Source organism: Chrysemys picta, chromosome 1 (assembly GCF_011386835.1).
Source record: "Chrysemys picta bellii isolate R12L10 chromosome 1, ASM1138683v2, whole genome shotgun sequence".
NCBI lineage: Eukaryota > Metazoa > Chordata > Testudines > Emydidae > Chrysemys > Chrysemys picta.
In genome coordinates this window covers 150,898,055-150,911,552 of record NC_088791.1, presented here as the reverse complement: position 1 = coordinate 150,911,552, position 13,498 = coordinate 150,898,055, and the positions used below count along the sequence as shown (strand labels likewise).

General features: G+C 45.4%; 1 protein-coding gene across 2 annotated transcripts in view; it reads right to left on the bottom strand.

Annotated features, from left to right (window-relative positions):
- IGSF11 (immunoglobulin superfamily member 11) overlaps positions 1-12,302 on the bottom strand; it is a 148,583-nt gene extending 136,281 nt beyond the window's left edge. For both annotated transcript variants that reach the window (XR_256626.5, XM_005304777.5), the window contains exon 1: positions 12,062-12,302. Coding sequence is in view for 1 of the 2 variants with exons in the window: in XM_005304777.5 (XP_005304834.2) it covers positions 12,062-12,161 (100 nt within the window). In the remaining variant the exon portion in view is untranslated. The remainder of the gene's footprint in view (positions 1-12,061) is intronic.
- Between the last annotated feature and the right edge of the window lie 1,196 nt (positions 12,303-13,498).

Genomic DNA, 13,498 nt, shown 5'->3' with positions numbered 1-13,498 from the left:
CAAACAGCTCAACAGCAGAGTTAAATTCTGTAAGAAGTAATAAGTGATATGTTAAATCTAAACAGGCACACGGCTTATTAAAATAATAGCCATACTAATCTAATATACCAATGCAAGAAACTCAAAACCAAAACTGGGTGAATTAGAATGCCTGCTAGCTGAAGAGAACTTTGACTTAATAGATATTACAGAGAGGTGGTGCGATGACAAAAATAATAATAAAAAACAAACAATAAATCATGGAAGATTAGGGTTGGAAGAGACCTCAGGAGGTCATCTAGTCCAACCCCCTGCTCAAAGCAGGATCAACCCCAAATAAATCATCCCAGCCAGAGCTTTGTCAAGCCAGGCCTTAAAAGTCTCTAAGGGTGGAGATTCCACCACCTCCCTACGTAACCCATTCCAGTGCTTCACGACCCTCCTAGTGAAATAGTGTTTCCTAATATCCAACCTGGACCTCCCCCACTGCAACTTGAGACCATTGTTCCTTGTTCTGTCATCTGCCACCACTGAGAACAGCGTAGCTCCATCCTCTTTGGAACCCTCTTTCAGGTAGTTGAAGGTTGCTATCAAATCCCCCCTCACTCTTCTCTGCTGCAGACTAAATAAACCCAATTCCCTCAGCCTCTCCTCATAAGTCATGTGCCCCAGTCCCCTAATCATTTTTGTTGCCCTCTGCTGGACTCTGTCCAATTTGTCCACAACCTTTCTGTAGTGGGGCCCCCAAAACTGGAAGCAATACTCCAGATGTCGCCTCACCAGTGCTGCATAGAGGGTAATCATCACTTCCCTTGATCTGTTGGCAATGCTTCTACTAATGCAGCCCAATATGCCGTTAGCCTTCTTGGCAACAGGAGCACACTGCTGACTTATATCCAGCTTCTTATCCACTGTAATCCCCAGGTCCTTTTCTGCAGAACTGCTGCTTAGTCAATCGGTCCTCAGCCTGTAGCAGTGCATAGAATGCTTCTGTACTTGTCCTTGTTGAACCTCAGATTTCTTTTGGCCCAATCCTCCAATTTGTCTAGGTCTCTCTGGACCTTATCCCTACCCTCCAGTGTATCTACCTCTCCCCCGAGCTTAGTGTCATCTGCGTACTTGCTGAGGGTGCAATCCATCCCATCATCCAGATCATTAATGAAGACGTTGAACAAAACCGGCCCCAGGACCGACCTCTAGGGCACTCCGCTTGATACCGGCTGCCAACTAGACATTGAGCCATTGATCACTACCCGTTAAGCCCTACGACCTAGCCAGCTTTCTATCCACCTTATAGTCCATTCATCCAATCCATACTTTAACTTGCTGGCAAGAACACTGTGGGAGACAATCAAAAGCTTTGCTAAAGTCAAGGTATATCATGTCCACCGCTTTCCCCATGTCCACAGAGCCTGTTATCTCATCATAGAAGGCAATCAGGTTGGTCAGGCATGACTTGCCCTTGGTGAATCTATGTTCACTGTTCCTGATCACCTTCTTCTCCTCCAAGTGCTTCAAAATGGATTCCCTGAGGACCTGCTACAGGATTTTTCTAGGGACAGAGGTGAGGCTGACAAGTCTGTAGCTCCCCGGATTCTCCTTCTTCCCTTTTTTAAAGATGGCACTATATTTGCCTTTTTCCAATCGTCCGGGACCTCCCCTAATCACCATGAGTTTTCAAAGATAATGACCAATGGCTCTGCAATCAGATCAGCCAACTCCCACAGCACCCTTGGATGCATTGCATCCAGCCCCGTGGACTTGTGCTTGTCCACCTTTTCTAAATAGTCCATAACCTGTTCTTTCACCACTGAGGGTTGCTCACCTCCTCCCCATACTGTGCTGCCCATTGCAGCAGTCTGGGAGCTGACCTTGTTTGTGAAGACCGAGGCAAAAAAAAAAAACCCACCACAAACATTGAGTACTTCACCTTTTTCCACAACATCTATCACTAGGTTGCCTCCCCCATTCAGTAAGGAGGCCACACTTTCCCTGACCTTCTTCTTGTTGCTAACATACCTGTAGAAACCCTTCTTGTTACCCTTCACATCTCTTGCTAGTTGCAATTCCAATTGTGCTTTGGCCTTCCTGATTACACCCTTACATGCTCGATCAGTGGAACACTGGCTACAAATACTACAGGAAGGACAGACTGAGGTGTAGAGGTGGATGCAGTAGCATTATACTTGAGAGATTCTATAGACTCTAGTGAGCTGAAATTCCTGAGAGCAGAGGAATACAGAGTAGAAGTTTTATGGGTACAAAGCCCAAGCCACCAAAACTGTAAGTATACGAATAAGGTCCTATTAGTGACCCCCTGATCAGGAAAAGGATATGGAGCATACAGTGTTGAGAGATCAAAAAAAGCAACAAAGCCTAACAAAAGAGCAATAGTGGGTGACTTCAGCTATCCACATGTTAACCGGTTCAATATCACAACGGGACAAGGGTTAGAGAAACATTCTCTCAACATCTTAAGCAATGCTTCCTGGAACAACTAGTTCTAGGGCACACAAGAATAGAGGCTACTGTTGACTTATTACTAAGTTACACAGGTACCTCATGGCCCCTTTAAAAACGGATATTTTAAAAGCAATGAGGAAGCTGATCCAAAAGAACCCAACTTCAAAGTAGAGAAATTAACATCATTACCCTCGGCATAGAGGCTACTTAAGCAACCATAACACAGTCACAGAAGGTACATATGCCCCTAAACAAAAACAGTGTAGAAAGGCAAGCAAATACACTGTGCAATTAAATGGTAAGGTACAAGAAGTTATTTGAGCCAGTGAGGTATCCTTTAGAAGATGCTAATTAGCAGAACAGAGAGCAAAACTGAAAACAATGATCCTTTAAGTATATCAGAAGCAGGAAGCCTTCATTATGAGCAAGGGATCTGATAGACTATCAGGTAGTAAAAGGAACAATTAAGGAGGGTAAGGACATTGCAGAGAAGCTAAATCATTTATTTGCCTTGGTCTTTATTACACAGGATTCTGGGGAGATTCCTAACTGCTCTTTTCAGAAAATACGATGAGACAGTGTCAAAGACCGAGATGTAAGAAGAGGTGGTGATGGAACAAACTGCTAAACTGATGAGCAACAAGTCATCCGGACTGGACAGTCTGATCCCAAAGGGCTGAAGAAACTTATGCAATCTATTGCTCAAGTCAGCTGCTACAGGAAGATAGTAAATGGTGTACCTATCTTTAAAGAAGGTTCTAGGGTTATTCCAGGAGTTACAGCCCCATGGGCCTTATTTTAGTATCAAGCTGAGATGATAGCTAAAGTTTGAATTATAAAGCACCCAGATGAACATGATAGGGACAAGCCAGCACAGTGTCTGTAAAGGGAAACCATACATCTCCTAGAATTCTTTGAAGATGTCAACAAAATAGTGGATAAAGGAGACCAAATCCCTCAGCAATGAGGTGAAAGGTAATGTTTTGCATGTATTAGAAATGTACTAAAGAGACAAAAACCAGAGTAGGGCTAACAGTCACTGTTCAGTAATGTAAATGATCATCACAGGGGTGCCGGGAGGCCCCATACCAGGACTGGTGTAATTCAATATGTTCATGAATGACCTGGGAAAGGGGGATGAACAGTGAGGTGGCAAAATTTGCCAGCGATAAAATGATTTAGGTGAGTTGAGACAAAAGAAGGCTGTGAGGAACTTCAGAGGGGTCTAAGAAAGCTAGGCAAACAAGTAGCATGGTCATGGAGGATGAAATTCAATGTTAGCAAATGGAAGGTAATACAAACTTAAAGGAATCATTTGAACTACTCGTACATATTAGTAGGTTCTAATTTAACTGTAATCCCTTGGGGAAATTAGCTTGGTATCATCGTGGACAGCTCAGGGTAAACATTTGTTCAATGCACAGCAGCAGTCAAACAAAATGTTAGGATGTCTAAATAATGAGATGGCATTTCTATTTTCAGTATATTTGATTATGAAAATTGATCGCATACTCTCAACAAGAATACTGCATTTACTTCTGGCTGCTTTACCTAAAAAATATAGCGAAAACTGAAGAGTTTCAAAAACGGGCAACAAAAATGTATATAGGTCAGGAGAAACTTCCTTATGACGTTGAGGTTGGGATGATTCAATTTAGAGGGGAGATAGAGAAGATACTGAGGGGTACAGAGAATACAAACGGTGAGGTGCTTCTATTTACTCTCATAACAGAAGGACAAGGGGCTGTTCAATGAAACACTTCAAAAAAACAAAAAAAACCACAAACAAAAAAAAGAAAAACTAATGCACAGCACATAATGAACCTCTGGAACTTATTACCACATGTTACCACTAAGGCCAAGAGCTTAGCAGGATTCACAATGGATTACACATTTATAAGGATAATGAGAACAACAGTTATGTTAGGTAGAATATTATACACACACACAATAAATCTTCCTGCTGGAGAGCCTAATAAGTCAACCTCTAACTAATGGGGGTCAGGAAGAAATCTCCCTTGTGCCATTCTGATACGGCATGCCAGCCCTCTGACGTGGGAGGGGTGTATGAGTGAAAGGAAGGTATTTTACTCCAACAGTCGAGATAATTGGAGAGTCTGCAAGTTTGTTTTCAGTTGCTGTAACTGAATCTTGCTTTTGAACAAGAGGGACTTTTGTGCTTGTTGTTTTCTGGATGGAAATGGCTTCCCTGAGGGAAGAACGGATTTTGGACTCCTTGGTCCCTTTCTGCTGTTAAAAGGAATATATAATTTACTTTATTTTGAGACATGAGAACTTCAAAATGTGGCTTGCCTGCTTGACTCGGGAGCCCTTCTTAAAGTAACACAGGGTTGAAGGAAAATGATGAGGCCTTGACAAGGCAGAAGAAAATTTTAGGAGCTACACGTGGAGTGTTTACATTCACAGCCCAGTGACTGGGCTGCCCTCAGCAATAAGACAGCACCAGGGAACCTCTTGACTTAATGCACGTTATTAACTAAACTGCCCACTGTGAGGCTACGTCTACACTACCCGCCTGAATTGGCGGGTAGAAATCGATCTCTTGGGGATCAAATTATAATCAATCCCCGAATCGACGCTTGTACTCCACCAGCGGAGGTAGGAGTAAGCGCCGTCAACGGGGGAGCCGCGGAGATCGATTTGCCGCCGTCCTCGCAGTGGGATAAGTCGGCTCCAATACGTCGAATTCAGCTACGCTATTTGCGTATCTTAAATTGACCCTCCCCTCCCCCCCGTAGTGAGGACGTAGCCTGAGGTTTCTTGCACCTTCCCTTGAAGCGACTGGTATTGGCCACTGTCAGAGACAGGAGACTAGTCTTTGTGGACCACTGCTCTGATCTTGTATGGCAGTTCTTACGCTCACTGCTGCAGAATTGTGCCTCCAAATGCACACTTTCATCTCTTTAAAGTTACACTTCTAGCTCTTGTGTTTTGAAGAAAACCAGTGCATGGATGTAACTGACCAGAATATAGACATCAACTTTCCGTTGATGATGCAAAAGAAGATGTAGAATCCAACTCACACTCTTGTCATTATTGTCTCAAGAAGACAAAAAACAAAAACAAAAAAACATGATACTACTTTGTATCCTTCAGTGAGTGGGGAGGTTTAAATGCAAAATTAAGAGACTTCAGGCTACACCATCCACTCGTTTTGTGAGGAGCTGGGATCTACATAGATATGAATAATGAAGGACACGCAACATGGCATGTGTGTAAGAAGTGTTTGCATGCCTGAATCTGAATAGAGGAAGGGAAGGAGGATGAGGAATGCTGGACCAATCAATACTTAAAAAAAAGCAAGATAACCGCTTCCAAATATCACCAGCCATGAAGGGAGGGCAGGTTTCTTGGGGTATTTTTAAACTACACCTTCCTTCAAAAAAAAAAAAAAAGTCAAAAGAAATAACTTAAGTAAACTCTGGAGCTGGAATGGACATAACAGTGACCACCAAAACCAAGTAGATAAATCAGTTATGTAGAGACGACAGTTCGCTGTACATAACTAATAATGGTAAATTCTTATCATGGTCTTTAGGAGCATGAAACTTCCATAAGGGAGAAGTGGTCTGAAGGCAGTATGGCCCAGTGGATAAAACACTGAACAGATACTCAGGAGACCTTGGGCCTATGTCCAGTTCTGCCACTGGCCTGCTGGGTGACCTCGGACAATCACTTCACCCCTCTCTACCCCAGTTTCCCCATCTGTAAAATGGGGATAATGATACTGACCCCCTTTGTAAAGTGCTTTGAGATCCACTGATGAAGAGCAGGGTATTATTATATTATTACTACTTTATTAACACTTGACTGGGAATCAGGTACTCCTGAGTTCTAAGAAGCAGAGCTGGGAGGAGGCCCTATATGATGCTCAGCAAGTCACTTCCCTGCTCTGTGCATCAGTTTCCCCATCTGTAAAATGGATTGTGACGGGTTGGATCACAGAAACCCCCTTGGGAGCTGCCACCCGATGTGCCAAGACTACCTCTGCTCCTACTTTTCTTGCCAGCTCAGGACTCCAGCACCCTGTCTTGCCGAGCCAGACACACCCGACTGCTCCAACACAGACCAGGGTCTGAATTATTTGCCCCAAAGCTGCAGGTTTACCTGAAAGCAGCTCACAGAAGTGTTCCTGTCTTTAACACTCTGATGCCCAACTCCCAATGGAGTCTAAACCCAAATAAATCTGTTTTACCTTTTATAAAGCTTATGCAGGGTAAACTCATAAATTGTTCACCCTCTGTAACACTGATAGAGAGATATGCACGGACGTTTGCTCCCCCAGGTATTAATACATACTCTGGGTCAATTAATAAGTAAAAAGTGATTTTATTAAATACAGAAAGTAGGATTTAAGTGGTTCCAAGTAGTAACAGACAGAACAAAGTAAGTCACCAAGCAAAATAAAATAAAAAACACGCAAATCTATGTCTAATCAAACTGAATACAGATCATCTCACCCTTAGAGATGCTTCAGTAAGTTTTTTCCTCAAACTGGACACCTTCCAGGCCTGGGCACAATTATTTCCCCTGGTACAGCTCTTGTTCCAGCTCAGGTGGTAGCTAGGGGATTCTTCATGATGGCTCCTCCACTTTGTTCTGTTCCTCCCCTTTATATATCTTTTGCATAAGGCTGGAATCCTTTGTCCCTCTCTGGGTTCCCACCCTCTCCTTCTCAATGGAAAGACACCAGGTTAAAGATGGATTCCAGTTCAGATGGCATGATCACATGTCACTGCAAGATTTCATTGCCCACTTGCCAGCACAAACGTATACAGGAAGACTTACAGGTAAAACACAGCCATCTGCAGTCAATTGTCCTGGTTAATGGGAGTCATCAAGATTCCAAACCACCATTAATGGCTCACACTTTGCATAATTACAATAGGCCCTCAGAGTTATATTTCATATTTCTAGTTTCACATACAAGAGTGGTACATTTATACAAATAGGATAATCACACTCAGTAGATTATAAGCTTTGTAATGATACCTTACAAGAGACCTTTTGCATAAAGCATATTCCAGGTATAAAAATATGCCAATGAGTGAATATAATGTAAAACCATATAGACTGCAACGTCACATGGGTTAATGATTGTGCCCTCCCTTATCAAAGAAAAGTGTCGGGCGTACTCATTGGATAATATTTGTAAATTGCCATGTTAATACTAACTAGGATTTACAAGAAGGGAATTTTCTTCATTACACCTCTGTCTGTTAACATCCAGAAGCTAAATTTCACTCTGGACTGTTATAAAAGGAAAGCAGAATTATTGCTCAACAAGAAGAAAACTACAAAGAATAGAGTCTCAGTGTCTGCATTTCTCCTTGAAATACGTTGTGTTAAAAGCACTTTACTTTTTTTTTTTTAAAAAGCACAATGATAGTAGCATCCTGCTAAATATAGATGAGTCGCCACAATTTAGTAGTTAAGAATACCATTAGAAATATTGCTTATCCTGCCACATGCATTTAACATTCTCTAGTGGATAGAACTCGGACCAAGGAGCCAGCACTATTTGCCTCTATTCATGGCTCTGCCAATGAGCTTGAGCAAGCCCTTAAACCCCTTTTGCCTCAATATTGCCATCTGTAATTTTGGCATACTGCTACTCACTCACGTCTCAGGAGGGAGAGGAGAAATAATTTGCAAGTTTCTTAAGCTGTTTATGCAACACTTGGAATATTCAAACTGTTACAGAAAAACTAAATATAGTTGGTCTTGAGGTGCTTTGAGATCCCACAATGACATCCTATAAATGAACAACTGTTTGAAAAGTACTGAAAGAAAAGAGATGAAAAGTCAATTATGCCCATTTTCCAAAAGAGGGGAGGAAGCCCACTGGAGAAGACCAAGAGTGTGTTAATGCATTTGTGTTTACCTCTAGAGAACAGGTCAGGTCGCAAGTGAAATAATGTATCTACACAATCAGGAAGCCATGCAGTTCGACACAAGCAGCAGCCTGTTCAGATGATACACAAGGATGGACGAGCAAGGGGCACTGTCCTCGGACCACAACTCAAGAGCTGTAGCAGAGCTGGGAGTAAGAGGGAGCAGGCCTGCAATAGAAGCAGGTGCTATATGGTAGGGCTGAAGTGCGTTACCAGAGCTGCGTAAAAGGAGTCCAAGACTGGACTAAAAGAGCACAAGGTGCTGCAGATCAAGATGAATGGTGTAGTACTGTGTGAGGTGCTGCAGAGCAGTTGCTGGGACTCTGACAGACTCTATGCAGTGCTGTCAGTCCCTCGGTCGAGAGCCCCCACTGCACGTGCACAGTTAACACGATCACCTGTTGCGACGACATCACATGATAGAAACCTCATTTCGTTAAAAATGAATCTTCAATTTAGCTGTTCCCAATGTGTGATTTCTAACACATTTGAAAATTTGCAATAAGCTATTACTGGCAACATAGCGGGATTGCTTTGCAAGCATAGGTTTTGTTTAAGCTTTAAACAGAATTCCCTCCCTACTTTCCATATATTCCACTAGGGGGGCTGAATGTCCATTAACATTTGTATAAATCCCCCTTAATGCTTTACAGGGAAACTAAAGACACTGTCCCTGCCCTGAGGAGCATGCAGTATGGGTATTATAAGCCTAAATAAAGCTGCACACTAGCTCCTATGAAACAGAATCACCACTATTCCACAAAACAACATCAATAAAATGGGCTATGACACCAGATTCTCATCAGGCGATTCCCTAAAAAGTTTGACCATACCATGTCATAGATGTAAAGTGACTGGGTGCAAGGAGACCCCTGGAGGTTCCATCCTCAGACCAAATATCACCTTGAATCAGACATGCCAAACCCGTGAAAAAGCACAGAAATTGGGCTTGTTTTTGGCTTAATTGGCTTGTGAGTTGCTTGTTGGCTAGTTTTTGGCTTGTAGCTTGTTTGGCTTGTAGCTTGTTGCTTTTTTTTTTTTTTTTTTTTCTTGGCTCCTGGCAAACAGGGGCAAGGGTGGGGGAGAGAGTCAGGGGTACACAGCAGGCCCACCACAGTCCCAGACTGCACGCCAGGCGGATCTAGTCACATAGAGTGTTGGGGTTCTTAGGGATTGGCTTGTTTGAGCCTTGTTTTGAAATGGGATTTGCTTGATTTTTGTCTTATTGTGAAAATCGGGGTGCTAATTTACAGCATGAAAGTTGGCAACTGTGCTTTGAATGTGGTCCAATCTCCCTGCCTTCTCACCCGCAACCCATCAAACCAAACACACATCTGATAGAAAGACCACACTTCCTATCTCAATGTTGTACCCCAAAGTGAGACCCACTTGTGGGTCTCCTTCAAACATTATTTGGCTTAAAAACAACCATGGTAATCATTGGGGTTTAATTCAACGTAAGTAATGCTATATGCCTGACACTTACACCTTCACCAGATTATTCTTCTATAAAGGACCCCCCCCCCAAAAAAAGGATGTACCTCTTCCTTCTATGTAACATGCAGGTTACTACACCACTGTTGCTTACAACTACTACCCATTTCAAAGCATCTTCCAAAGGCAAAAATAAACCACCAACTTGAGAGAATGGAGGATCACTGATGCATCTTTAAAAATTAAAGAGGAAGGTGCAGGAAAACAATTACTGTTCTGTAAATAAAATCTTTTATTTAAAGGTAAATTTGTAATCTGCCAAGTAGTATCTATCAACATTGTACAATAAAATGAAAGCCCCAGAATAAATATCGGTTAGATCCTTTACCATGTAAAGAGATAATGAAGTGCAACTCAAATTTGTCCCCAAAATTGGAGTTTGTAATAAACTTATTCAAAAATCTCACATCAATAGAAATGTTTTCATTATTCCCCCTCCCTGGTAATTTGGGGGTGAGGGGTGAAAGGTTCTGTTTAAACAATCATACCATTTTATTGTTTGTAACCCAAACACTGCAGCATTGAGAAACTAATCAGTGAAGTTGTTTTCACTTTCATCATTATCCAAGCGAAGAAAAATTCAAAAAGAAAACAAACAGCATGAATAGTGCTTCCTATTTCAGGGGTAATCAATTATTTTTTGTCAAGGTCCAAATTCCTTCATCAAAGTGTAGTCAATTTCCAGACTCCAGAGAAAATACAAAAATAATGATAATAATAATAATAAAAAGATTTCAGAGTCCGTTCAAAAGCATCTGATGGTCCAGATTTATCCTGCAGTCTGCCTATTGACTATCCCTGTCCTATTTCATCTAAAATGTTGTTAGTAAAATGGGTAAGGAAATATATTGTAAACAAGCTCTCTTTTTTTAAGCTGACAGGAAAAAAATGCTCAAAACAACCTAATTTAGGCGCCTAAATCACTTTTGAAAATTGGACTCTGGGATCTAAGTCACTTCAGCACGTTTGAAAACTGTACCCCGTATCTTAGAGGAACTATACCTTAACAGATCCTAAACTATGGAGAGGGAAAGGACCATTGCATAGGAGAGACAATTCAGGCTCTCCAGTCTGCCTGCTGCTAAAAAGAGGGCATAACTAACTGATCAAGGGATGAGTGTGAAAATTCCATTATTGACAGATTCTTATAATGTTCCCATCACCTTAGTATCTGAGCACTTTCCAGTGGCGCATTCCGTGATGTGACTAACATCCTGTGTGCAGTTTGAGCCTTCTCACCCTCTACTCTAGGGGAGAACTGTGGATGCAGGGTAGGTAGCATTTCGTTTTGGTAGGGGTATGGGTTGGGGTTGGCTTGTTAACTGTACATGCTGTTCTGTGTTTGTATTAGAGAAGGCAGGGTGGAGAAATGCACCTGCAGCTGAAGGTACTGGTGAGGTCTGTGATGATCCTTAGTCTCGTGTGGGTGTTCCTGTCAGTCTTGGACCAACCCCCTGAGCAAGCTCTTTCTCCCTCACAGACAAGCTTTACCCTACTGGTAGAAAGTTGCCTTATGCCTGAGGAGCAAAGTTGTAAATCATGATCTTCATCCTGGAGCTTTAAGCAATCTTTGAGCTAGGCTGGGGCCAGGCCATTGAGCATGAAGTGAAATACAGTTACTTTAAAGCAAGTTCAAGAGCCCAGCAGAAAACGCTCCTGTGAACACAGCAGAGAGAGAGGACATGGGCCACACTCCTCTCTCCATGCCTGGCTGCAATAGAACAACTCCATCCGACCCATCTGCGTTAAAAAAGACTACAGGAGCAATCGCACATTTCCCATTCCCTATAAATAAGCCAAGGCTGGGCAGTTTACTGGGCACAAATCAGAACATCTCCCTCCCTCTGACAAGGAGCATCCCCTTCCCCTGGAGTCCCCCTGGCGCAATAGTCCGGGGCTCGGGAAGCCGGGGGGGAGGGCGGCGGATCAGCCCCTCTCTGGGACTTCCAGCCAACTTGCTTAGCTCACTCTTGCAGTGGGGAAGTGGACAGCGCCTGGGTGCCCAGCCGGCGTGCTGCCCCGTTCCCTGCTCGGCGATGCCACCCTCCCGACCCCAGCACCAAGCGCCTAGTGGGCGATCGCTTCCCCCTCGCCCGGCCCGGGCACCGAGAAAGTTGCGAGTTCAAGTCCCGCCCGGGCTCGGAGTGAAGTCGGAGGGCCGGTGCCCCCCCGCCGCCGCCGCCGCCCTCCCCGTCCAGGGCGGCACTCACCTCGCAGAGACAGGAGCGCAGCCAAGGGGCCGACCCACAGCCCCCAGCGGCCGGAGCCCCTCGGAGTCATGCCGGGCAGGGAGAGGGGCTCAGCCGGCATCTCGCGCCCCCTCCCCGGGCAGCGGCGGCTCCGCGCCCGGCTGCAAGCCCCCAAGTCCAGCCCCAGGTGCGCTCAGCTGCCCGGAGCTCCCAGCCTGGCTGCTCCCGCTGCAGCCGCAGCTCCGGCTCCTCCCGCGGCAGCCGCTGTCCCGGGACCGCCCGCCTGCACCGCCCGCTCCCCGGGAGGCTCTGGAGCTCCGGAGCCCCGGCAGCCCGGGGACGCCGCCAGGCTCCGAACCGGCCCGAGAGCGCAGCCTGGCGGCCTCGCCGAGCTGCAGCAGCCCGTCACCGGGATGCCACCCAGCCCGGGCACCGCTTGCCCCAGCCCGGCACCGCAGGTGCCCCGGGCTCCGCTACGTCCCGCCCGAGCGCCTGCCTCACACCCCCGGGGACTCTGCTGCTGCTCGGCCGGGGCCCCGAGCTGTTGCCCCAGAAACTGGAGAACCGCACACACCAAAAGCGGAATAAAACTGCAGGGCGCATTCCCCCCTCCCCTCCCCCAAGAGGCGGGCTTGCTTTAGAGCTGCACAGTGCTTTATCCTCCCCCCCCCCCCCATCCCGCCACCCAGCACAGCTGGCTCCTAGAAAGCCAAGGGCTGCTTCTCTCTAGCCCGAAAACACTGGCTGTCCAAACTTCGACCGTGCACTTGCCAGAAGCCCAAAGGGCCGCTCTGCGGCTGCCCGAAACCGAGCCGGTTTCAGCCCTGCTCCGGCTGCACCACTTCAAGTTGGCCAGCATCCTCCAGTGACTTAGCCAGCAACGTGCCAGCTTTATGCCACTGAAATCCGGGCACTGCAGAGACAACTAGTCCAGCTGTGCCATGCCTTGTTGCCAGCCCAGTGCCCAGCAGAGGTCCCTCCCTGCAGGTGATGCTTCCTCTTCATCCAAGTCATCTCCCTGCCTGGCTCAGTTCAAGATGGAGCATCATGCCCATACAATCGGAATGCACATGCCCACATCTTGTTTTAGTACATAGAAACTAAGCAGTCCAATATGTGATGCTCCATTTTGGTCCAAGCTAAGATGCAGCCTCTTACAAACCAGCCCTACGCTGTCCCTGCTTGCAATACTCAATTTTTTAATCCCAGCAGGCATGTGGCCTCCTGGGAACAACAGGGCCCAGCTTGTGATGTGCCAGCCCGACTTGAGCAGAGGCTGTGGCTTGTGGCGATTACACTCTTAGCTAGCCCCTGTGCTATTTCCCTCTTAGAGTCTGGGCAGTTCTGGAAGGAAGACTGCATCGTGGGACTTATTGCCTCTAAGGCTTGCATCTCTGTATTAGTGGGTTGGGTGGGCTACACTGGACTTGTCTCTGCACTACCCAACTTCAAGTGGCA